The 26,596-nt window shown below is 37.6% G+C and overlaps 1 protein-coding gene across 1 annotated transcript; it reads right to left on the bottom strand.

Moving 5' to 3' along the window:
- Nucleotides 1-533: 533 nt before the first annotated feature.
- On the bottom strand, nucleotides 534-26,596 carry plcb2 (phospholipase C, beta 2). Its single transcript, XM_060879097.1, has 32 exons — nucleotides 26,084-26,596; nucleotides 25,460-25,537; nucleotides 24,648-24,716; nucleotides 23,459-23,599; nucleotides 22,074-22,153; nucleotides 21,753-21,806; nucleotides 21,590-21,665; nucleotides 20,744-20,844; nucleotides 20,358-20,518; nucleotides 20,089-20,235; nucleotides 19,358-19,515; nucleotides 19,029-19,111; nucleotides 18,838-18,922; nucleotides 18,571-18,706; nucleotides 18,338-18,480; nucleotides 16,947-17,043; nucleotides 16,658-16,742; nucleotides 15,564-15,688; nucleotides 12,387-12,538; nucleotides 11,847-12,011; nucleotides 11,561-11,660; nucleotides 11,336-11,440; nucleotides 11,168-11,223; nucleotides 10,912-10,969; nucleotides 10,289-10,759; nucleotides 9,590-9,773; nucleotides 8,725-8,854; nucleotides 5,628-5,692; nucleotides 4,938-4,994; nucleotides 3,973-4,024; nucleotides 2,230-2,328; nucleotides 534-1,028 (listed from the first exon to the last, which is right to left on the bottom strand). Exons 1-32 carry the CDS (start codon nucleotides 26,165-26,167, stop codon nucleotides 858-860), a joined length of 3,768 nt encoding a protein of 1,255 aa, XP_060735080.1. The 5' UTR covers nucleotides 26,168-26,596; the 3' UTR covers nucleotides 534-857.

Here is a 26,596-nt window from a genome sequence, read left to right on the forward strand (position 1 = left end):
GATAGATAGATAGACCTAGTCAGCCTTAGGGCTTATATTATTCAAGCTAGTATGTATTATGTATGACATAGTTTCATTAAAGTGGCTTGCTAATTGAGTGGTTGAATGACAGAGACAGAACGATGAGTGTGTAGGTGGGAAGTGTTTTCAAAAAGCACGTTCACTGTGATGAACTAACACAGTGACTGCATTCAGTAAATGCAATGCAGAAACACAGACTTTTCCCTCATAGTCTGTTACTCATATGGGTTGGTGCCATTTGTTGAGTGAAATTTGTGGAGTCTTAATAATCACACTATTAATCTGTGGTTTCCGAGAATGTTTTTCATCATTCGACTGCATTTGGCCTTCTCTCAGAACTTTACTAACCTTAAAACGTTGTCACATCACTGTCAACTTATAATATGAAAAGATGACATACATAGCAACCCTGTCATAAATCTGACATTTATTAAATTTTCAATATTATTAAAGAGAAATATTATTAAATAACAGCATTACATTCTGATATTATTTAAGCCTAAGAGAGATATTTAATTAAGTTTATTACATTGATTATTAAGGTCTGCTAAATGAAGACGGTAAAGCAATTTCCTTTGTCATAACTATTCAATACATCCTAAAACACAACTAACACATTGCTGTGACATCACAGTTCTGCAGGTGATTGTCTTTCACTCTTACGTATCTTTAAACCATGGTGCTAGTGGCTTTACTACAAATGTCAAAGGAGAAAATCTGGCACGTTGCACCCACTTCATGCATGTGGATTGATGAGCATGAGCATTGTCAAGCCCTTACAACTTTCAGCTACACCTGCAGAAGTGCTAATGAGAACTAAGGAAGTTGAATAGTCATCAGCCCCGGTAAACTTGGCCGTATTGGCCATCCTGCTCAGGCTTGCTGTCTTCAGTCTTATCTGCATGCTCAGGGAAGTGACCACCCACACAGGCATTAACTGCTTCCTTAAGATCACCTGGTAGAGACCACATCTTCTTAGCATGCTCTGATACAGCCTGCTGGTTCAGCTGAAGGTGTGCGGAATTGAAAATATTATATTATTATAATACTCATTTAAACTGTATATTCAGATCTAAGCATTATAGACATTTCCTTGTTTATTGCAAAAACAAAATTTAAATAATTAATATTTCTTATTTTGGCATGTTAAATATATATAAGAACATTTTGCTCTTTCTAGATAGAAATGTGGAAATTAGTACAAATGCCTAAAAAGAGGTTTAATCGTATAATTTGGTTGTAAACTAATTGTAAACTAATTTGTTGTAATAGGAAATACAAAACAATTCGGACTATATTCAAGGTATTTTCATTTGGTAAGAGTTTTTTTTTTTACAGATTTTATAGCTAGATATTATATAGCACATAGTGCCAAACTTGTATCATCTAATGAAGTGGCTAAAAATCATGGTGAGGTGGATTCATATATATGTAAAGACTCTGAAGAGGAAAGAGAAACGTATTCTTCCAGCTTCCTAAAGGTCTTATAACATTTGAATTGTATTCTATTGGATGTGGATGATGCTAGCCAAAGCAGTAACAAATTTATACTCTTACATAAGTATCCACAAAATATACTAGCATTGAGAAACGTGGCTCAGAAGATATTTTTCTGTGTTTCCTATTTTCTACTAAAATAATAATGAAAACTTAAACACTATGAAATATCACACATGGAACTGTACAGTGAAGAAGAGACAAAGCTACGCTATTCCTGGCTCAGATCTGATATATTTAGAATTATTCAATTAACTTCCAGATTTATTAGAATATTAATTATTACAATTAATAGAATTCCAGATTATATTAAAGAACTTTGCGCTCTTTCCAGCGGTACACTTCCGGTTCACTTTTGGATTCTGGACTGTTTGCCAAGTCTTTACTTTCTCTATAACCATCATGATTTCTGTCTATGACCCTGTTTGCCTGTTTTGCATTCTTATTTTGCCTTTTTTTTTTACTGTCTTCTTTAGATTACTGAACTTTGTGCATGTTTTTTGACCCTGAACCTTTGTCACATTTTGGATTATTCTGCCGTGATTGTCATTACGTCTGTGTTAGTCAGCATGTGGATCCTTGCTATCAATCATTACACAGCTTTTAAATGCATTCACTTACACCTACAGTATACATCGTCTAATTTACCGTCTCTCCGTTCTTGAGCCTTTCTGTTAAAGGAGGTTGGTAGGAGATGGACATGAACATTACCTGACTGTTCAAGACTCTGATGTCAGCCAGAGTTTCAGCCTGTTTCTTCTTGAGTTTCTGCTCCTGCTCCTGTGATGAATTTCCATCGCTAGATGCAGGCTAAAGACAGAAGGCCCAGTCATGATGTACAAGACTCACACTGTGCACATATTCCTCACACTTACATTTATGTAACTAAATGCATGCACATACATTCTCTCAACATCCATGCCTGCATTTGTAAGTATATAATAGTGTAAGTATGTTCCATTTTAAATTTTAGTACTTTCCCAACATTACACAAAGGAAAACACAAGACTGGGTGTGCTATTGAAGGAAAATAATCAACAGCCATGTGGAAGAGTTTCATTCTTATCTCACAGCAATTTGCCAATAATGCTATTACTGTATATGTAACGAACATATATAATTTTAAAATCTTTTTTGTAAGAACATTTAACGTTCTGTAACATCTGTGATACTGTACATGTTATTCCTCTTATCACTTAAATAAATACAGAAAACAGCTATAAATTAATATTTTCTTCTGATTCTGTTGCCTAAAGTCTAGGATGCATCTACCACCAAGATGTCTGGTCTTTCTTGTTACTAACTTTATGTCTTTTAAAATTTACAACAAACAGCAACTGTGGCAGACATTTGACCTTGCTATGACCTTGACCAAAAATGATATAAATCCTACAAACATTCACCGCTAACAGGGAATCTTGAACAGATGCACACATGGATGCACAGATGGACAACCTGGAAACTCAATGCTTAAAAATACATACACAATAGAACTTGTCGTGTCATCACATGAAAACACTTTTGTCCTTTTTAATGTTATATCTTTACCTCTGACTGTTTCAGTACACTGATGCTGGAGAATAAAACTTTTATGTTGTTACATATGATTAATCAAGACTTTCTGATCGAGGGAGAGAGAGAGCGAGAGAGAGAGAGAGAGAGAGAGAGAGAGAGAGAGAGAGAGAGAGAGAGAGAGAGAGAGAGAGAGCACATACACCTAGGTGTATGAGAGGTTGTTTAGGCCATAACACATACTTTCTCACGCACATTCTGTAATAACCTAGCACACATACAACACTACTCTCTCTCTCCCCCCCTCTCTCTCTCTCTCTCACTCACACACACACACACACACACACAAACACACACACACACAAAGTATGTGTTATGACCTAAACAGCCTCTCATGCAGGTGACTATTTTGCTTAGTGCCTTGTGGAGAAAATGTCAAATGTCCTTTCAAATATTTGATTTAAAAAAGCAAATAAATTAAAATAAACTGACAGCAGGTATTGTTACAAAACTACCACAAAGCTAAACACAGAATCTAACTGCAGATAAATAAATGGTTGAAGTTCCTAACTTTGCTGTGACACTCCGTATTTCCAGAATGATTTGGTGCTGCAAAACCACTGAATGAATTTTGATGAGCAAGTATGTGAAAGAGAATTAGTCAGATCCCACATGCTCACAGCAAACTGCTCTTTAGTCAGGGTGCCCTGATTTCAGTGTGTGTGTGTGTGTGTGTGTGTGTGTGTGTGTGTATGTGTGTGTAAGAGCAAATCGCTCTTTTTGTCTACAATCTCGCTACAGTAGCCATGGTTACTGGTTTGGACACATTTTCTTGAACGCTTTCTCTCCTCTCTGTCATTTTCTTTCATGGATGACCTCTCATTCTTATCTGTCCTCCATCAATCACTAATTATTTCACACTGCACTGACAACATTAATTACCTGTGCTTCGTCATTATCGTCAAGCTGTTCCTTACTCTTGCTCTTCTTCAAGCTGTAACACATTAGCAGGGTGTTACATGCTGCACAATCAAACACATAATCAAACCATTGAGTGACTCAGTGACTGATAAGAGCAGGAGCTAACAAAGGTGTTTAAATCACACGTACAGCTTTTCCAAGTGGATAATTTATCAAGATAAAAAAAAATCAGGAGGAAAAAATAAATTCTTATTGTTTAAAATAAGAACAGCATAATGATTATGGACACCTGACCATCACACCAGTATGAGCTCATCTGAACATCCCATTAAAACTGTGGTTCCCATTTGCTCTCATACAGTAATAGCCTCCACTTCTCAGTAAATGCTTTCCACTAGATTTTGCAGCATGGTTGTTGACAAGAGGCCAAGTGGGCATTTGTGAGGTCAGACACTAATGTTGGGTGAGATGGCCTGAGGTTGAGGTCTCGGCTTCATACAGGATTTCTACTTCAACCTTGGTCTTTGGAGCTCACCATTGTAGCTTACTTTGTGCACAAGGGCACTGTCATCCTTCAACATTGTTTGGACTATTAGTTATAAGTTATAAGTTACCATGGTGGATGCCATAGTAAGGTGTTTGGACATATGGTGTAGTCCTGGCATATATACCACATTCATGATGATTAGTGCTAGACTGAATTTTGAGAATTCTGAATCATAATGAATTAAGCATTAGACTAATTATCTGTATATTATAATCCTAAATCAAAATAAAATTTTGTAACAGCTGTTAAAGTTAAGATTTAGATTGCTTTAGTTAAACTAATTGATGATGTTACATGCTGAATATTACTCATAGCAAATATTGGCAAGGAGCTCAAAAGCAGGTTGCTATTAGACACCAAGATGATAATAGCGTTTTGTGTGTGTGTGTGTGTGTGTGTGTTTGTGTATACATGTTTGCTGTACAATGTGATTCCTCACCTGCTTTTCTCGGAACCTGAGCCCTTTGCTTCCTTTTTCTTCCCTCCTTTACTGTCACTGAAAAGAGAAAACAGTATGACACTGATACAGAGCTGTATCCCCTGGAATCTAATTTAACCTCTCTCTCTCTCTCTCTCTCTCTCTCTCTCTCTCTCTCTCTCTCTCTCATACACAAAGGCACACACATTTCAGTTTGGCTACTAACACGATTCAGCATTTGTAAGCATGTTCTTTCACACAACTAAACCACAAGAGCCAAAGAAAAAAGTTCACTTTACACAACAGACACTTGATTCTCTTGATCACAACAGAACTTAGATAAAAATTCTGAAAGCCACTGAAGATACAATATAGATTGTATGGGTACATAAAATCACAGAGAATAGCATCATAATCAAAACACATCCAGCACAAAGGGTAATAATAAACACACACATGCGCGCACACACACACACACACACACACACACACACACACACACACACAATGCACTCCAATCCATTAGCAGAATGAGAAAGCTAGATAGCTTGCAACACAAGGTGACTCATCACTCATTTGTGTGTTTTTCTCTGTTGTAAAAGGTCAAGGGTATTCACACACACACACACACACACATACACACACACAAACACACACACACACACAAACACACACACACACACAGACACACACGCACACACTTATACAAACCTGTTCAGTGCCTTCAGTTCATTGGCGTGTCTCTCTGTAGCCATCTCCAGCAGCTTGGTCAAACACTTTAACACAGAACACAGAAAGAACACAGGAAGTTACACTTACTGTACACCCACAAGACACCCACCAGCTTTCCCATCTGGCCACTGTCACTCTGCCATATATTAATTACCCCGTTACGTCCTTACAGCTTCGATAGTAAATGTGTGTTTCAACAATTTTTGAAAATCTACTCGGGTCATGTATTCATGTCAGAGTTTGTAATAAAAATGGCTCAGTACCTAAGCAAGTAGTACACATACTGTACATGTCTACTTCACTTTATGATAACATCAGATTTTTTGAATAATAGAGCACAGAGAAATGCTTAGCAGCTGTTTTTCTGCTGTGGGCATGTAGGTTGATGAGGTAAAAGGAGCAGTACTGGTGTGAAACCAGATGTGAAGCCTTGCTGACTTCTCTGATCCATGCAGATCATCTAATTAAAGGGGACATCCTCAGAAAGACCTGCACTTACAGCAGATTAATGAGGACATGTGATCTTGGAATGGTGCCAATGAATCGAGAGAACAGACATAATAATCCAGCATGCCACTTTGGGATACTGGTGATGCATCAGTAATATCCACATGATGGCAATTTTCCAGATTGTCCACATTGACCAAAACTTCTGCAATAATGCTGATACACTGGGAAGCTCAGAGTATATGTGTATTTTATATTCTGCTTCAGAAACTTGCTTCTTGTACTCTGACACCAACATTCATTCATTCATTTTCTACCGTTTATCCGAACTACCCCGGGTCACGGGGAGCCTGTGCCTATCTCAGGAGTCATTGGGCATCAAGGCAGGATACACCCTGGACGGAGTGCCATCCCATCGCAGGGCACACACACGCAATCACACACTATGGACAATTTTCCAGAGATGCCAATCAACCTACCATGCATGTCTTTGGACCGGGGGAGGAAACCGGAGTACCCGGAGGAGACCTCGGAGGAACGGGGAGAACATGCAAACTCCACACACACAAGGCGGAGGCGGGAATCGAACCCCCAACCCTGGAGGTGTGATGCGAACGTGCTAACCACTAAGCCACCGCTGACACCAACATAACATCATTACAAAACCAAATGAGCAAGTTTGACAAAGATAATTCTAATTTGACAAAATTCATTGTTTATTTTACAAACATTCAACTAATCATTTTTAGATATAATACTAATGAGATTCTCAGATCTCAGACAGACACAAAGACAGACCTAGAAATGAGCTTTGAGTTACTGAATTTGACGTGTAACGTCTTTGTATCACAAACAATAAGTAAGTGATTTAAGAAAAAAATGAATCATATATACATTTACATTGAAATTGCTGTGATCTTGATCCTGTTTGGATCAATTACAAAATCTAACATCTTTAAATTACTAAACATTTAGCAATACAAATTCTTGAGTCAATTCTATCTACTTTAAAATTTTAAAATTATATTCCACTTAAATGATATATATATATATATATATATATATATATATATATATATATATATATATATATATATATATATATATATATATATATAAATGCTGTAAACAAAGAATGCTTTCAAAAATGGAAGTGTTAGACATTTATTTTCATAAGTCAACAAAAGGCAGTGAATGAACAAAAGAGAAATCTAAATCAAATCAATATTTGACAAAAACCACCCTTTGCCTTCAAAACAGCAGCAATTCTTCTAGGTACACTTGCACACAGTTTTTGGAGGAACTCGGCTGGTAGGTTGTTCCAAACATCTTGGAGAACTAACCACGGATCTTCTGTGGATGTAGGCTTTCTCACATCCTTCTGTCTCTTCATGTAATCCCAGACACACTTGATGATGTTGAGATCAGGGCTCTGTGGGGGCCGTGCCATCACTTCATGCTGCTTTGAAGGCAAAACGTAGTAACACCAAATATTGATTTGATTTAGATTTTTCTTTTGTTTGCTCACTTTGTATTTTGTAAATTGACAGAAATAAACACTCATTATTTATATTTCTGAAAGCATTCTTTGTTTAGAGCATTTTTTTTACACCTGCCTGAAACTTTTGCACAGTACTGTATATATATATATATATATATATATATATATATATATATATATATATATATATATATATATATACATATATATATATATATATATATATATATATATATATTTTTTTTTTTTTTTTCAACTACTGATTTCAATTCATATATATTAATTTTTCTATATACTTAAATTGTATTTTATTTAATTTCTTTTCTTCATATATTTTTATTCTTATTGATTACATTTTTATTACAAAGTCTTAAAGCACATCACTGGACACTGTATATATATACAGTATAGAAGATCTGTGTGATTTATATCAGACTTTTCCATTGATTTCAATTAGTCAGATTTGTAATATTAAAAAATAAATTATTATGTGTGATTTAATTTAGTGATATAAAACACTAGCCTGAAGTCTAATAATAAAAAAACAGCCTTGTGAATTGCACTGGCAGGAGGACAATGATCTGCCTCAAGGCATGGTGGGGACAAAAATCATGTAATTCATTGTTGCTTGAAGGTATCTTTATCATAATAACTTCAGCGCAGTATTCAGGATGTATATTTGCCTATATTCACATTATTGCCTAGACTCTCTGTGAATGTTTCCCATCCAGCTGCATTCTACTACTCACTCACTCACTCACTCATTTTCTACCGCTTATCCGAACTACCTCTAGGCCTGTGCCTATCTCAGGTGTCATCGGGCATCAAGGCAGGATACACCCTGGACAGAGTGCCAACCCATCGCAGGGAACACACACACACACTCATTCCCTCACGCAGAAAAGCTCAGAAAAGCATGTCAGAAAAGACATCAAACCTTGAAGTGGATGAGCTACAACAGCAGAACATGCCAGAAGATGCTACACTGTACACAGACTCACTAAATCGATCGAATAATGCTATCTAGACCCACATGACCTTACATTTATTATTAACCAATATTAGAATAAAGTATCTGTGTCTAACACTACCTAGAGGCTCTGTATGGAATTAAGATATGATTGGTACCTCAGAGGCATGCTGCTCTTTCTTCTTCTTCACCTGGTCGTATTTCTCCACCCACAATGATCGGAGCTCCGTCCGCAGCTTCGTTTTCAACTCATTGATTTGCTCTGCATTTGGCCCCTCGGCTCCGGCTCTGAACAGCAAAGAAATGAGTCAATCAGCACAATCTCCTCTGGAACCAAGCCATTTCAATTGGTATTTCAATAAAGATAATGCTGAAGAAAACAGACTTACAGGCCAACAAGTGATCAGATGCATTGACCAGCTTTATCTCTTATATTTATTGATAATAGTCAAAAAATAGTGAATGAATGGATTAAACCATGCCTAGTAGTAGATGCCTGCTTTATAAACAGAAGTCCGGGTGATCAGTTAAATTGGGTTTCAGTTACTCTACATTCAGTGTAGTCCATCCTTGGTTGTATGCCTGACAATTCTTTTTTATATTATGATATACATACATACATGTATTGTGTGTATTGGGTTTACTCTAGGCATGATTATCAAGTAATTTAGTCATGCAGTTGATTTAACCCCTTAAACTCACAGATTTTTCTTGCTTACGTAAAGTGTACTATTCAGTAACTACTAAGACCTGTTCACTGACTACGTTATAGCTAATAGGTGTGTTCCAAAGGTGAGAAATGTATGCCTGAGTCTAATTTGTCATCAATGACATTTAAGGGGTTAAACAAGGATTCAGACAAAGAACGTTTTCACAAAGAAACCAAACTCACAGCACAGCACATCACAACAGCATGACACAAAGACACAGAGAAATATCTACGCCCTGAAGATTGCCAATTCAAAGAAATAGATATTCTCAACATGACTGAATAAATAAAAGCAGTGGTAGGTCTCTGTTTACTCATTCTTCTTCTGCGAGGTCTTCTTCTTGAGGGATTTGCAGAGATCACTGTATTTCTGAGTTAGCTCCTCGCCCTTCTTCTGGAACTTCTTTTCCAGCTCTTTCAGCTCTTTCTCCTGCTTCTTGGTGACCTTCAGGTAGTTCTTGTGCTGCTGCAGTTCATCGCAGGTCACAGAGGCCAGCTCTGTGTGTGTGCATGATTGTGAGTGAGGTTGTGGGTGTGAATGTTTTTGTGTGAGAGACAGCAGAGAGACAAAGACGGTGAGTGAGACAGTGGGATTTTTAATTGTTTTTAGGTAATTTCAAACATTACAAGTTCAAGCATGCAGTAAAGTACAACTTTCTTTTAAATCATTTTTTATACATATATTTAACAGAAAATATACATGTATAGTGTGTTTTGTTTTAGACATCTACTGGTGTGTGCAATGTTAAGCCATTACCATTGAAATAGAACTCATTATGCTCTGGCTTACATCTTACACAGCCTACCCAGAGCTCCACAGAGCCCTGAACCCTCAGGTGCTGCACCAGCAGCATCTGCTGCCTTGGAGGTTTCTGCACTTTGACCAGCAGCAGCAACCTCCGCAGGTGCTGCAGAGTCAACTACAGGAGCATCCTGCTCCGCACTGGAAGCTGGGTTAGAGTCTGGAGCTGCATTAACTTGTGGTTCTGGCTCCACATTTGCAGTGGGCTCACCATTTTCATCAGCAGGCTTCTCGGCCTCAGGGGTTTCAGATGGAGCAGGAGCTTCTTGGGGAGTCTCTTCTGAAGGTGGAGGGTCCTCAGTGGATGGAGCCTCTTCTGTGGGTGCAGGCGCCTCGGTGGGTGGAGCCTCTTCTGCAGGTGGAGGTGCCTCGGTGGGTGGAGCCTCTTCTGCAGGTTGAGGTGCCTCGGTGGGAGGAGCCTCTTCTGAAGGTGGAGGTGCCTCGGTGGGAGGAGCCTCTTCTGAAGGTGGAGGTGCCTCAGCAGGAGGAGCCTCTTCAGCAGGTGGAGGCTCTTCTGTAGGTGGAGGTGCTTCGGATGGAGGAGCCTCTTCTGATGTCACAGGTGCCTCAGTTTCAGAAGCTTTTGGCTCTTGATCTGCTGGTGGATTTTCACCTTCAGCAGACTCAGGTGTTTCTGTAGGTTTATCATCGCCCTCTGCTGCGGCCTCATTACCCTCAGGCACTGTTAATATATTTTTTTACAGAAAAAAGGTCTATAATTATAAAAAGTGAAAGCCTATACATGAATATACAAACATTCTATTTATAGTCTACAGATGAATTAAGAAGCTGAACTGATTGATAAAACATATTGGTGTACAGTATATTTCTTACCTGCAGCAGGAACAGCTGCAGCACCAGCCATCTCATATTTGCTTACAAAGTTAGCGCTCTATAAGCAGATTAAATACTATTTAGATAAATGACTCCAACAACAAGAACATTTAGTCAACCGTTTCCTAACCATTTTTTTTAACCATTTTATAAAACATTCTGAGGCATTACATAAAATATACATGAAACATTTTGTGTGTTCTTCAAAGCTAAATGTCAGTTTTGTGTGTAACTGTGTGCAGCATCGAAAACTTACCTCCTGTTTTGCAGGTTTGGTAGTCTTTACTGGATTGAAGAGAGCATCTGTGAAATCTGAGAACCCAAACATGCAGATAGAGTTACCACACTGGTCAAAACTCCATATAATTATTATTAGAGTAATAATAATTCGAGAATAATTTCATTTTTTAATTCTGCGCATTACCAGCAAAAGCAGCAGGGATGTAATCCTTCACCTCAATGTAGACAAAGAGGGAAGGAAGCATCAGAGGCATGTTACTCTCACTACGCAGACAAATATGATGGAATCCTGGAGACACACACATGCACATCATTTTACAGTATACATGTACAGTATATTATAGCAGAGCAGAAGGAATTTGTAAATCCACAGGTGTTAAACATGGGACTCTAACCTCCTTTCGCTTACCTGATTGGATGGCATCTATGGGAATAATTCTATGCCCAATGAATTTCCCTCCTTCCTCATAAGCCACTATCCGGACCGAAGCCAGTTCTGTCAGAAGAATCTGTTTGCAAATAGACACGGATCATAAAATCAAGAACAAAAAACTCAAACATGCAAATTAATGTTCTGGGATTTTGTGAAAAAGTCATTTTTGATGTTTTAGCATAAGTTATCATAAAATTACATAGTGAAGTATCATATATAATTAAATGACTGCATGTAGGACATTTAAAATATATCTACAGACCTTCTCAAACACAAAGGGCTCTTCATTCCATACAGGGTTGATGGCATTTGGTGTGGCGGTGTTTTTGGTGCGGAATTTGCGTTTGGGGTCTCCGGGCAAACCAATGATCTCCACCTCCACTGCTGTTTTCACATTCTTATCAGATAGAAACTGGCCTGAGTAGATCTGTAAACACATAGGTAATGGGATAGAGTGGAGATCACAATGTGCATCAAAAACCTATTAAAAAAATCAAGACACAATAGAGAATTTGGATATTTTTATATGTGAAGACACGGTAACATGGACTCATCAATAGTCACTGCATTTATCCAATGACAAGTCAACATACTATACACATTAATTATATATTACACAGAAATGTAGCACATCAATGTACAACACTCAAGCTCACACTTAATTAATGAACACTGTTCACTAGTGTCTTGCTCAGTTAGACATTTACATCAGAACACAGAACCAGGAACTATCTATGTACATTTTTTACAGATTAGACCCTCACAGACTGCTGGATACGTTCTTTAAACTGAGCTGGCTTACCTTGATAGAGAGCGTGTTGGGCACGTTGGTGTCAATCTTGTCAGTAAAGGGGTCAAACGTCTTGTCGTTCCTCCGCATCACGTCATTCTTTAAGAGGTACCCAGTCCTTCCGTTATACTCGAACAGCGCCATGTTCAGTTGCATGGGGAAATCTACATATCAAAGCATATCCAGTTAGGCTTATAAGTCCATTTAACTGTGTCATTGGGCCTCAGTTATTAAACTGGTTATTATTTGCAGGAGAATTTGCACACAAAATGTGTTAACCTTGAAAATGCAGCTCGTAATCCAGAAAGGAAAAACCTTCATATCGTACAAGAGTTACTGAGTTTATGCAAATTACATCTAAGGAGTTAGACGTATTGAAGCGAACCTTCATTTAAATTATTTATTTATTTCAACTGAACTTACAAAATTTACAAACCCTCACTCACTCACTCTCACTCATTTTCTACCGCTTATCCGAACTACCTCAGGCGTCATCGGGCATCAAGGCAGGATACACCCTGGACGGAGTGCCAACCCATCGCAGGGCACACACACACACTCATTCACTCACTACGGACAATTTTCCAGAGATGCCAATCAACCTACCATTCATGTCTTTGGACCGGGGGAGGAAACCGGAGGAAACCCCCGAGGCACGGGGAGAACATGCAAACTCCACACACACAAGGCGGAGGCGGGAATCGAACCCCCAACCCTGGAGGTGTGAGGCGAACGCGCTAACCACTAAGCCACCGTGCCCCCTAATTTTACAAACCAATTTCTTAAATTAAAAAAAGATTTTTTTTAACCAAAGTAAGAAATGGCAGCAACCACAATTATGAAGAAAATCACTGTAATTGTTACAGTATATGCACTTGGTCTATGAAAACATTTACACACCGCTTGATAAATCAGGTCTTTATGAGAATACTGTCATCTTGTGGACATTTTCAGACAGTATGACATGATACCATACAAAACTGATTAACAAATCCAAATATTTATCTATTTTAGCGACTCATACAGTGCTTCATATGCCCAGAGTCAACTTCTGACCTGACACACAATGTATTCATTTACTCCAATTATTATTTGAATAAAGAAATTTCCAGTTATCACTTACATAATAGTGCTTATAAAAAGGAATATCCTCCCCTCACCTCTTTTTTAAATAAGCCAGATTGTTTTAATAATTAAGTACATCTGGGGATTCACTTTTAGTCATGCATATCACTGACTGATGTCTTTGCCAGGACATGTCTTTAGGTGAGGTCACCCTCGTCACCCTCTTCGTCACTTCTTGCATCCAGATTATTTCCTTCCTCCAGTTTCTACCCTATTTGAAAAGGAACTGCTTCCAAATGCATAAAAAACGCTATGGATGTGCTATGAATTCTGTATAGTGAGAATGGATTGGATAGGGAGACTGGATTGATTATATTAAAATGTGTATTAACACATATCTTAGCATCAATTTTTGGAATATTAAGTAAGCTTGCTTTAAGCCAGACATTTTCTGCTCTGTACATGACTATGTTTAGTGCTGCCATCCAGTGTAGTGAAGGTAGAGCTTATAATGAACATTATCTGTAAGAATAAACGCTATTCTGTATCATTTCCACGGGGGCATGGTGGCTTAGTGGTTAGCACGTTCGCCTCACACCTCCAGGGTTGGGGTTCGATTCCTTGTGTGTGGAGTTTGCATGTTCTCCCCGTGCCTCGGGGGTTTCCTCCAGGTACTCCGGTTTCCTCCCCCGGTCCAAAGACATGCATGGTAGGTTGATTGGCATCTCTGGAAAATTGTCCGTAGTGTGTGATTGCGTGAGTGAACGAGAGTGTGTGTGTGTGTGTGTGTGTGCCCTGTGATGGGTTGGCACTCCGTCCAGGGTGTATCCTGCCTTGATGCCCAATGACTCCTGAGATAGGCACAGGCTCCCTGTGACCCGAGGTAGTTCGGATAAGCGGTAGAAAATGAGTGAGTGAGTGTATCATTTCTGCTGCATTTGTGCTGCAGATCTCAGTCCTTGTTGCTTTATCTTTTATAAAAACTTGTTCAGTTTTCAGGAGTAACCTCCTCGCATTGGAATGTCAGACAAAAGAGGATTTACTTAGCCTGTTTTGATCATATGAACATGTCTGGCCTCTGAGTTGTTTGGACAGCCTTTTCCCCAGGTCCACTGACATGTCCCATGAGTGAGTCATTTGTAGTAGGTTGTTCTTTGCACATTTTATGGTTGGTGGATGTTTTTTTCTCCTTGCTCACAATTTTGACAGTTACCGTTTGTCTCACAGGGATGATTCTTGCATCTTTTGTGCTTTAGTGTGACGAGTGACATTTTATCATGCCTACGCCAGTATCTTCCTTGGGTGACGCAACTTAAGACCCTGCCAGGATCTCCCAGCAAAGCTTACTGACTTGAACATGTAGTTAGAAGTGTGTCATAAACTGAACACAACAGAAATAAGATGAGTAACTGTTCCAGTACCCATAATTCTGCCCATACGGGCCAGACCGAATTATTTAAATTTCTGTTTGGGAGGTCCAATTTTGTCTAGAGTCTGTGCGGTTTGAAGCTTCACTTCTCTTGATCTTCATTCTTTTTCCTGCAGGTTTTCCTGCACTCTCCTCATTTAGTCTTCTTTTCCCTACTGTTGGAAATGAGTAGGTCTAATTTCTATTGATGGTGAAGATTGTCAGTATGCATTCTGCTTATGTAAATGATACAGCCACTGCTTTGCTAATGTTGTGAGACTGGCTTTTCTAATGTGATCATCCACAGAGTCTTTGTACATTATTATGCGACATTGACCTCTTTCCTCACTGATAAAAGTGGACACTGTATCTGACCAACCTTATTTAGAGTCTCACGGATCATTAAGTTAGTGGGATTCCTAGCCACCTTCAGAGCTTCTTGATAATTCTCCCTAATTCCTGCACGGTTGTCATGTTACTGGCAATTATAAACTCCTCTGTATTGAAGACTTCTATAACAGATAATGTAGTGACTGTTACAAAACTCTGCCACCCGTAAACGTTAAACAAACATCTCCTTACACTTTTATATTTATGTGAATGCATATTTAAGGCTTGACTAGTCACAGTTTAACTGTAAACTGTCTTTGTAAGTTAAGACCTATTAAATATAATTTACATTATTTATTACACTGATCATATCAAGAAGACATTACCCATGGTCTGGTAGTTCAGTGCCACCATCTGACAGCCTACGTTCCAGAAAGGCTGAGGGTTGTAGTTAGAAGAGTCCATTCGTGTTCCTTTGGGGTAGATTCGACTCATCTGTCTCTTGTTATATCTGAAGGATGCAGTAAAGGTATTTTACAGTAAACTAATTCACAGACATTTTTACTGACATAAAAGTTTGCATTCACTTAAGCTAAAGACATTCAGACATATTTATTCACACATTTCATGTTTCTATCCATTTTGTGTCTTTAATCAATTAGGGCATCTAGAGATTCAGGTCAGGACCTTATGATGGCCACTACTATAGTTTCATTTGATGTCTTTAAGTCATTTGTTACACTTTGCAGGTATGCTTATGATCATTGCATCAGTTAAGACCAAGGTTTAACTTTTTGAAGGGCACCAGTACCTTGATGCTGCCATCCCCATGCTTTACAGTTGGGACCATTTTCTTTGGATAAAAATCCTCACCCATTTCTCATTCTATAAAGTGCTGATCATTCATTCATTCATTCATTCATTCATTCATTCATTCATCTTCTACCGCTTATCCGCACTACCTCGGGTCACGGGGAGCCTGTGCCTATCTCAGGCGTCATTGGGCATCAAGGCAGGATACACCCTGGACGGAGTGCCAACCCATCACAGGGCAGTGCTGATCATTTATGTTCTAACAGTCCAACACTAGGGTTTAACATGGGCTTTCCATTAGACCTTCTTAATATTGAATGTACATATTAGGTACAGTACAGGATACCTCCAACGCCTTCACAAGTAGTTAAACGTTTTGAATTAAAGCTCATTTATCTCTGCAAGCTCATTTGTGCCTCTATCCTTCATGATGCAGTGTTTGCAGTGTGGTTTCAAGATTTGTATATTTTTATACAATAGTTTCTACAAATGATTGTGGTACTTGTTTAAAAATTGTTGGAGTTGTGAAGGTCCACCTTTTTTTCTGAAATCTTGGCTTAGTTGCTTGACATTTTTCATCGAATTAAGGGCCAAAAAACACGGTCAGTAAAGATATGCGTTATTAAATTTATAAAGTATTTCAATGCAAATGAAATGCAAAGGATACTCGACAAACTCCACAGCACTCTTGGCGATCATCTGCTCTCCTTTGGTTTCCACAAAAGAGGAGATGGCATAGCTCTTGTTCTTTTCTGCGCTTGGAAAAAACATACAACATTATAAATGACAAGTTTGGATAATTGACATTACAACTATAAAAGGAATACAACCAAACACAGAAATCTCAAATAATCTTAAACAAGTCACTAATATAGAAATACATATGTAAAATTGGTGCATACTGCATGTATGAATATTTAACAAAAAAAAAAAAACAAAGGCTACACATGACTCACTCCGAGACTGCTCAAAGGAGACGAACTTGTGTGGCTGAATATAGTTGACTATTGAAGACATTGCCTCAAAAGCTTTTACTTCCTGCCCAGCTGTACCCTAACAAAATGGATGCACACAGTAAACATATTCAAATCCTTTTTTGTTTCAATTAATAACTGAACATGGTGGAATGTTACAAATGAATTGCAGCAACAATCACAATTTAGGGTTCATCATTATAAATGATATGATGTAGGTCCATATTCATAAGCCCTTAATGACAACTGGAATAAATTTACATAAACATTTATAAACGTTTATTCTAACCAGGAAGACAATTTTCACACAACACCCGAGTCAAGTGACAGAATTTGTTGACATTTTGTATGTAGAGCTAGAGGAAAACCTTCTGTTACGGTTACATGAAGAAATATTTTAATAATTACAGTGTAAAGACTATGATGGCGAGGCCTGTATAAACACCTTTATGTGACAATGTTCCACTCCTCCCGCTACTACAGGACAGGTGCTGAAAGAACAGCGCCGTCACCAGCACCCCATTGTTGTGCTGGCAGGATGGGGCTTCCTCGGCATGGGAAACCTCTGGCTGTGGGAAAACTCTGGCTGCCTGACACCACTGCGCCTTGCCAACATCCTGGGTCTCACCTCGTCGTTGCCTCCTGTGCTGCCTGATCTGCTGCCTCCTGGCACCGTTAAGGTCAATGAGGCTTGTCCAACTAACTTTGATCTCTTTACTGCAAGTGACTTTTGCTATCTCTGGTGTCTGTGTTCTGCCCTCACAGCTTGGGTCTTAATAGTAAGAATTACTTAACACAGTATTGTTTTATTGTGTGGACAAAGCTATGCAATAAATAAAAAACATGTACATTTGAGCCTTGTGTGAGTTTTATTTTAATATTTAGAATTTTTTATATTTTTATAACACCTATGGCAGAGGTCTATGGCAGAGGTCTATGGAAGCAAAGAGCAACTGATTTTACAGATGGAATCAGGTTGAATCAGACTCCAACACTGGCCCTTTGCAGATAAGACTGGATGTCTCCCATCAGCCCTCCCAGAATATACTGTAGCACATCACATGAACCCACTCATTCTCATCTACTTGGGTTTTTCTCTTTCAGTAAGTTCTGGGATTTCTTTGTTAAGCTTCTGTTGTGTATAAAGTGCTTCATTTGCATTTAATATTCTATTATGGCCACCTTATGTCAACAAAAATCTGTCAACTGACTCAGGTATTATGTATTATGTATGAATGCTACTCTTTCATAAACTGTTACTGAAACTTTTAAAGTGACTGGAGATCCAGAGCACATTTTATCCTAAAATTGCAAAAAAAAAAAAAAAAAAAAAGGATAGAAAGCGATTGTCAGAATCATAAAAATTTCATTACTTCATCAGAGTTCTTCATCTTTTCCTCATCTTGTTCCTCATCCTCATGGTGTTCATCGTGGTGGTCATCGTGGTGGTCATCATGGTGTTCATGGTGTTCATCGTGTTCAGCATTCTGGTTCTCAGGGTTTTCAGGATGCTCTCCTTTTGGAAGACACGTCCCAGTACCATATGACTGTTAAGGGACTGTTTAGTCAACCTGACTGCTTATATGAAACAGTCTAAAATTCTCACCTCCGTTCTCAGCAGGACTTTCTTCTTGTGTTTTCTTTGTTGGAGGTTTGGCCGGCCCTGAGGGACCTTTTTTGTTTTTGATCAGAATTTTTCCCATCAGCTCAGAAGGACTCGGGATCTGATGGCCTGGCTTTAACTGTAAGCGACACCCAATGCAAATCATTACAGCCGTTATGAATCAGATCGCAATAAACTTCTAAACAGGAAGCAATGCATACTTTTATAACTGGATTTAAACTTTGACCTAAACATGTGGAAGTCACATACCGGATACTTCTCCAGGGGATCACTGAGTAGAGCATCTCCAAATATGGTCCTACAGTAGTTAGCCATCTTCTCCTGCTGTTTGACTCTAAATAAACAAATCAGTGAAATTCAGACACATATTCTACCAACAGCAGCAGCACCAATATGTGAAATGTAGAGAATGAAGTCATGGTGCAGAAACGGTGTCTTACGTATCCACGTGGTTCTCAAAGGAGAGAATGACTGGATATTTTGATGTTTTGAATGCACTCTCTGCAATAGCCTCAATCACATCCTACCACAGAGAAAAGATTGAATAATTATTCATTGTGTTAATTAAAGTATATGTTAAATAAACTAAAGTGTGTTTAGCTGTTAGATCAAGCTCACATCTGAGTTAAACCAAAAGCTAAGGCATTTTTTTTTTTAATTTCTGTTAAGTATATACATTACTGTGTTAATCAGTAAAGTATATAGATGAAAACATTTCCGAATTTATATAGTGTGATGATTGCAGCAGCTATGATTTCGGAAACCTCACTTTAAAAAGGATCTCAGTGGTCATGGTAAAGCCGTGAGTAATGATAGGGTCTTCATCTGGAGGTTTGCCCTTCCAGCAATCCAGCTCCAAACAACGACATCCAGCAAGCAGACACTGACGATACATCTCTGGAGAGGAGGTGCCTGAGAACTGACCCGCTGTGGACACACACACAGAGAGAGAGAGAGAGAGAGAGAGAGAGAGAGAGAGAGAGAGAGAGAGAGAGAGAGAGAGAGAGAGAGAGAGAGAGAGAGAGAGAATGAGAGAGAGAGAGACATACAGACAGACATCAGACAGACAAAGATTGTTATATAAAACATTATGAAATAGCAAAAACCAAACAAATATTTGCAATTACAATCTTTGGTGTGGAAATAAGTGCAGAGTAACTGAGCATTGTGTAGAAACCTTACTCAAGTAAAAGTAAACACTAATGTTTGATAAACTTGATAAGTGAATGTTGAGGTAGCATTTGCAAACAAAATGTATCTAGCTAGCATGTACTATTGGTAACATCCAATGTAATTATTGGATGTCTTTAAAAGTAATAAACAAACAAACAAACAAATAAATAAATAAATACAAGAATGACCGTGATAATAATATTAAATACATTCTATTTGATAATAATTTCATACACAATACATTCAAATTCCTAGATAATTCCTAAAGTTTAGTCTGATAGATGGATATGAATCATTGGTTCTCTAAGTCATCTGAAGTTGTGTTACCAGTCAGATAGGTGTTGTGGGAGGATTTGATGTAGTAGTGAGGGATGGGCTGGGTCATGTCGTGGCACTGGGCAATTTTGTCCATCATCACAGGTGTTGTCTCAGGCCCCATTAGGAAGAAGAGAAGACCCTCTGGTGTAATCTGATCTGAAAAAGGCCAGGATCAATCCATTCTTTAAGCTTGTTAGAAGACGTATTTGACACAGACGTATTTGTACCATTCCATATCTTTTCATTCAGTCTTATTATGGATGATTGTGTTGACTTACTGCGGTTACAATTAGAGGACGAGGGCTCGTACTTGTCGATGAGGGCCTTCACCTGATCAGGTCTCAGTGGCGGGTAAAGCTCTTCATTAAGCCTTGAGTCTCTCTGCTTCTCATACAGGAACTTGCTAAAGACCTCCTTGGTCATGTAGGGTTTGTTAGAACTAAGCATAATGATTAAGGGTTTATTAAAAGCATGCGCAAAAGTAAATCAATTTATTCATTCAGGAATCACAAGGGTGATAATAGTGTGACTTTCTAGTCATTTAATGCTAAACTGGGCTCCAAATTTAAGATGCTTTTTAAAAAAACTAGAAATAAAGAATATTATATACTACAGTATTATACAGTACATAGTACATACAGTACAGCAGCAGAGGTTGACTTACTAGCTGCTGAAGATTTCATAGATCTCTGGTCTGGGACAAAGGTTCATCAGAAAAGTTTTGAATGCAGCTTCAGTGAACACATCAAGCTTGATGGAGTCAAACTAAAAAAACACAACAAAAATTACAGAAACAGAAAGTGTTTTTTTCCTGAAAGCAGCTCAGGCTGTAGTTTCAGCTTGAATTCATATGAGAGCTTTACATAAATGCACTCATTTCAATATATTATCATTTCCATTGTTACAGTTCATTCACATTAACTGTCACTATAAATGGTTGAAAATCATCTTTACATTGCAGACATTCAGCAGACGCCTTTATCCAGAGTGACTTACATTTTATATACCTGAGCAATTTAGGGTTAAGGGCCTTGCTCAGGGGCCCAACAGTGGTAGCTTAGTGGACCTGAGACTTGAACTCATGACCTTCTGATCAGGAGTCCAACACCTTAACCACTAGGCTACCACATCCCCCACATCCAATCATAGTGTTGTTCATCAATAAACTGCAGTTTTTGGCACATCATTGAAATATATACGATAATAAAACAGCTCAGGACTCATTGTAATAGAAAAAAAATAATCCACTTCTTTGATAATCCCAAAAAAGTATATGGATTACTTATGTAAATGCGTAACTACCATGTTTGTAAATTATTTTTATGAGCTAATATCACAAAATAAAAATTATACAGCAATCCCCTTAGAACAAAAATGTAAAATAAATAAATAAACAAACAAACAAATAAATAAATAAAAATCTAGGAGCGTAATCAATAATAACGTGATTCCACGTGATTCCAAGCAAAAACCAATACACGTACACAATTCACTTGATGAGTTCTCTCACCTTTCCCTTAGGAAGCTTTGCAGTTGATAGCGCACTCTCAACCCTTTTCTTATCAGCTGGAAACATCTTATAGATACTGTGGCATAGAAGTAAGGGTTAGATCCAAGGAACAGTCATTTATTATCATGAACAAGCTACTTATTATCATTAAAAAAAAACTTACTATTTAACAGGAATCTTGCCATCCTTGTTGGTTTGCAGTGTGAGGCGAACATACCTGTAACAGAAGAGAATAGAGATTAAACAGAATCTCTAAGATTATTATTCCTTGTTGCGTTCAGGTGTGAATATTAGGCCTACTGTATGCCGGCAGTCAAGTTGACGGTCCCTGACAAATAATTCAACATTTATTTTTAAATATTTGTTATTATCATGGATTTAACCCCAGTGATGATTGAACTACACCTGTGGGACACATAAACGACATATGTTTTTAAACGCAGTATCAAATAATGTTTTTTTTATTTTTTATTTGGTTTCTTACAACTTATCCAGGTAGATTTGTCTGCAGACGTTGGCCCTTTGAGGGTTGTAGACAATGGCCAGGATGTCATTTGCCCAGTTCTGAGGAACGAGGGATGAAAAAAAAGAATTAATGTTAGTTATTTATGGTGTGACCACAGATAAACGCAGACTCTGATAAGAAAATGAATAACTGTAATGATGTAATAATGTTATCCAGAAATAGTGTTCCCAAAAGAGATGAAAAGATCTGGAAGGAAATGTCAGTGTGGATCCATATTTTTGTCTGTAACATATATTCTTTAAGAATAACTGAAAATACACAGAAAATAAAAAAAAATATTTCCCCCAAACAAATAAATATTTTTATGTATTAATTCCAATAATATATTGTTAATATTAATAATTAAAGCTATTAATACAGCTGGATATAATGACAGGCGTTGTTTAATTGTTTTATTTCTTACTTTTACATTGCATGTATTGCATGTTAAATCACTGTGATTGAAATTAACATCGTGTTCTACATTATTTTATAGAATGTGGAAACTTGGACCATGTGGAAAACAAATGTTTTCTAATGTGGATTTGATCATTGTGTATTTTAGTGTCTCGTCCAGCAGAGGGCGCAGGATACCTGAGCTGTACGTGAGTAATAGGAGTTCCATCCATTGCTGGCCATTTTAAGTGCCTTAGACTGAATTGTAGCTTCAAACACAAATGGTCACATATTGACAGAAGTCTGGATCTGCACCAACGAGCAGGATATTAGAGCCATAAACTCATAAAGTGCATTTGCCCAGTGACAGAAACCACAGCTGCTTTGTATAGAGCTCATAAATTTAGGGCACAGCTTATGACTGTCAAGTGGAGGTGAATATAATTTAGTTTAGTATAAATGTAGTGAGGCACTGGTACAAGCTAATAAACTGACAATTTGTTTGAACAGTATAGTGATTTTAAAGTATGATTTCATATTTCAGAAAAAGGAGCAAATTATATTCAAAAATAATAATAAATAAAAACATGAGAAATACAATCATTTTATTGTAGTTATAATCTAGTATAATTTAATCTAATCCTGATTCCATGGATATGCATATTGTTTCTTTATTTTTACTATAATTGTTGCTGATTTTAATTGTTATTTAATATCCATGCAAGCTACTGTACACTACACAATTTTTTATTTTATTTTTTACAATAGAATTTTTTGTTTAGAAGTCAAACTCAGTAAAAGTAAATAAATAAATAAATAAATAAATAAATAAATAAATAAAAATGGGAGAACAAACTCACAATGTTATTACTTCAGTTTTTAATGAATTTATTTGCGTATTTAACAAATGTAGATTAGTATGCCTGAGATGTTTATGGTGAAAATCAGTAATGAGCTGACATTCTTACCTGCACTACATTATCTTTGGCTGCAAAGAAGTTGTAGTAAGTGAGATTGACCATGTCAGGGCCGGTTACAATGGTCATGGTCTTGCCTAAGTAATTACTGTCAGGGAAGTCCATGTTGAATGCGTTTCGAACTTTCTGATGCTGTTGAAAGAGCAAAGAAATGTTGTGTCGTTAAAACGAAATGTTCTTCAATAGGCCTGGCCTATTGCATGGCAGATTTAGATTAGATAGATTAGATTGAGATGTCTAAAGCATTAACAGGGTGCTTCTTGTAACATTTTCTCATTAGCTAAATATTAAAAGTTATTAAAAGTAAAAATGATTTCACATTAACAGAAAATAGAGCTGACCAGCTGATCATTTTAAGTTTTCATTGGATAGTTTTATTGGATTTATCTGACTGGCCAACCCGTAACTCTTTATATACAAATAACTACATAATTACATCTGTTTATCTTTCACTTTAGGGCCTGAAATCCCTAATGCAATGGCTGAGAGCATTTAAACTCTGAACACCCTTGCAACTGCTTTTCATACAAGGGACATTTGTGAATACAAGCCGAGCCGAGCCAAGCAAATCTGGCTTAATGCAAATCTTCAACACGACAATCCCAGCTGTTTGCGTATGTGTCTGATTGTGTGTGTGTGTGTGTGTGTGTGTGTGTGTGTGTGTGTGTGTGCCCATGAGAAAGGGTATACATAAGAAAATGCTCTTGCGCGCTCTGTACACATGTACACATGCAGCTCTTTCCTCTTTCACATCACTATCACTAAATCATTTCACAGTAAACACCAATCAATTTAGATTAGACAAAATATACACTGCTTTAATACAGCAGCTCCTCTGTGCTAGCTCTGTCTTCACATAACCCTTTTTTATACAGCAATTCGCATGACTCGGATAATCAGACAAACATGTAGGCAAAATATTGAAACGTCAAAGTCAAATAGTCTCTCTCTCTCTCTCTCTCTCTCTCTCTCTCGCTCTCACCCTCTCACCCTCTCTCTCGCTCTCTCTCTCTCTCTCTTTCTCACTCTCTCTTTCTCTCTCTCTATCTCTCTCTCTCCCTCTCTCTGAGTTTGTGCAAATTTATACAAATAGTTCAAACACAAGCTCTTGGGTTTTGTAATCACAGAATGCTGCAAGCATATGAAAGAACATTTTTAAGCAATAATAAAAGGCATTTACTTTGGGGAGTTTGGCATATTTCCCTATCCGTGTGTCCCTTATGGTCGCCATATCCACAATTTCTACTTCCTATAATAAAAGAAAGGGCATATAGATAAAGAAAGTAGAATTAGAGCCAAAGATTAAAAGACAATAAACATTACAGAACATAACACATGGAAATTTTGGAAAGATTCTGTCTGTGTTACTGAAAAGATAATATGAACACTGATCAAACAAATGTATTAATATGACAACATTTCAGGATTAACTGAACATGACAATGATCAGTTCTGCTGTGTTTCAGGATTGTGTCTCAATGCTCTGAGACCAGACGCTAGTATTTATTTGAACGTCTGTATTCCTGGTATGGTGCAGATAAAGAGCTTGTCAGGTGTAAACATATTTTAATGTAATTGTGTCGCAGTCGCATGGAAACGATACAGTCAGCACTTTTACAATGTGCTGAGGCAACAAGAAAGAAAGAAAGAAAGAAAGAAAGAAAGAAAGAAAGAAAGAAAGAAAGAAAGAAAGAAAGAAAGAAAGAAAGTGACAGTTGTGTCCATCTCTAAATCGTGCCAAATTGTCAATCTGACCATTTATATTCTACATATTAAAAACTTAGGAATTTGAATACAGAAAGAAGCAGCTGAATACAGCAAATATCTAGAAATACTTAAACATTGCTTGTCATGATAGTAATATACCAGCTTTAACGCATTATGATAGATAAGGGTTGAGTCAAATCATGTATGTTTAAGGAAGGAAATCTCTAAACTCTTGTACACTCTGCTGCTTCAGGACTGGAGCTTGTTAAAGATTCACAGCTTTACCTTGCTTGAGTTTATCCAGTAAAGGAAGAATCCTTTTGGATCCATCTTCATGGTGACAGGCACAGTGCGTGACGAATCCTGAAATTTGAAACCGATAACACAAATGGAGTAAAAAACAATATACTACAACCAATACTATCCTATTAATATACTAACTGATGTTCCTTCCTACTGTATGTTAAAGATACATTTATTGCGTCAAAGAAATGATAGAAGCTCCAACTAAAAAAAAGTTCAGTGATGTTCGATGTGCACTTCATCATCATCATCAGCAGCAGCAGATCAATCAGTTAATTCATTAAGAACACACATATTAATCTGTACATACAATCAAGAAGAGTTTTTTCTTCTACATATTTCTGAAGCCATTGTTGTGTATTTTCTGTATATAATCAAACACAATATGACTCGCAGGTCATTTTATATAGGTTTGGACATCAGGTATCTCCTCTATGTGTGAACGCAAAACAAAACGGACACTGTCGAACAAAGTGCATCTTGAAGTCAGCAACACATAACTCTAACTTAGCCTGATGAACTCAAAGATACTAAAAACACCAGCATTATTTGAAACAAGAATGAACTAAACTTCCAACTTTTAGAAAAAAAAATGACCGTACTCACTTCTTTCCATTTTGTGAATCTTTCTCCTTTGACCATATAATCTTTGATTTCAGGCTCATTGAGAACAAAGCGTTTCCTGATCATGGTGTCCGAGTCAGCTTGCTCTTAGGTGAAGGAGCAGCATCAGGGCTGACATGCACAGTGGAGACTCTGAAGCAACACTCCTAAAACCACCTTTCCTTTAATATGACTTGCAAATGAGAATTTCGAGGGTGGAGAACACAACTAGCAAAACATTTCAGATGGATCCTATGAAGTTCACTTTAGGATTGAGTACAAAATGGTTTTATGGATAACAAACAAGCCTGTAGAGTATATCAAAATAATAACCCATGTATACAGGATGTATCGGGTCGTATTGTGATGATGATGATGATGATGATGTTGATGTTGAGGTCAGTTTCCCTGGCTGTCAACTTTTTAGCAAGTTAATTTCCTTTTGGTCTCAAGCACACTTCTGATGTTGAGATTTTAAAGACCCTGTACACTGACTGTACACTGACAAACGGTCTT

This window comes from Tachysurus vachellii, chromosome 10 (assembly GCF_030014155.1).
Source record: "Tachysurus vachellii isolate PV-2020 chromosome 10, HZAU_Pvac_v1, whole genome shotgun sequence".
Lineage (NCBI taxonomy): Eukaryota > Metazoa > Chordata > Actinopteri > Siluriformes > Bagridae > Tachysurus > Tachysurus vachellii.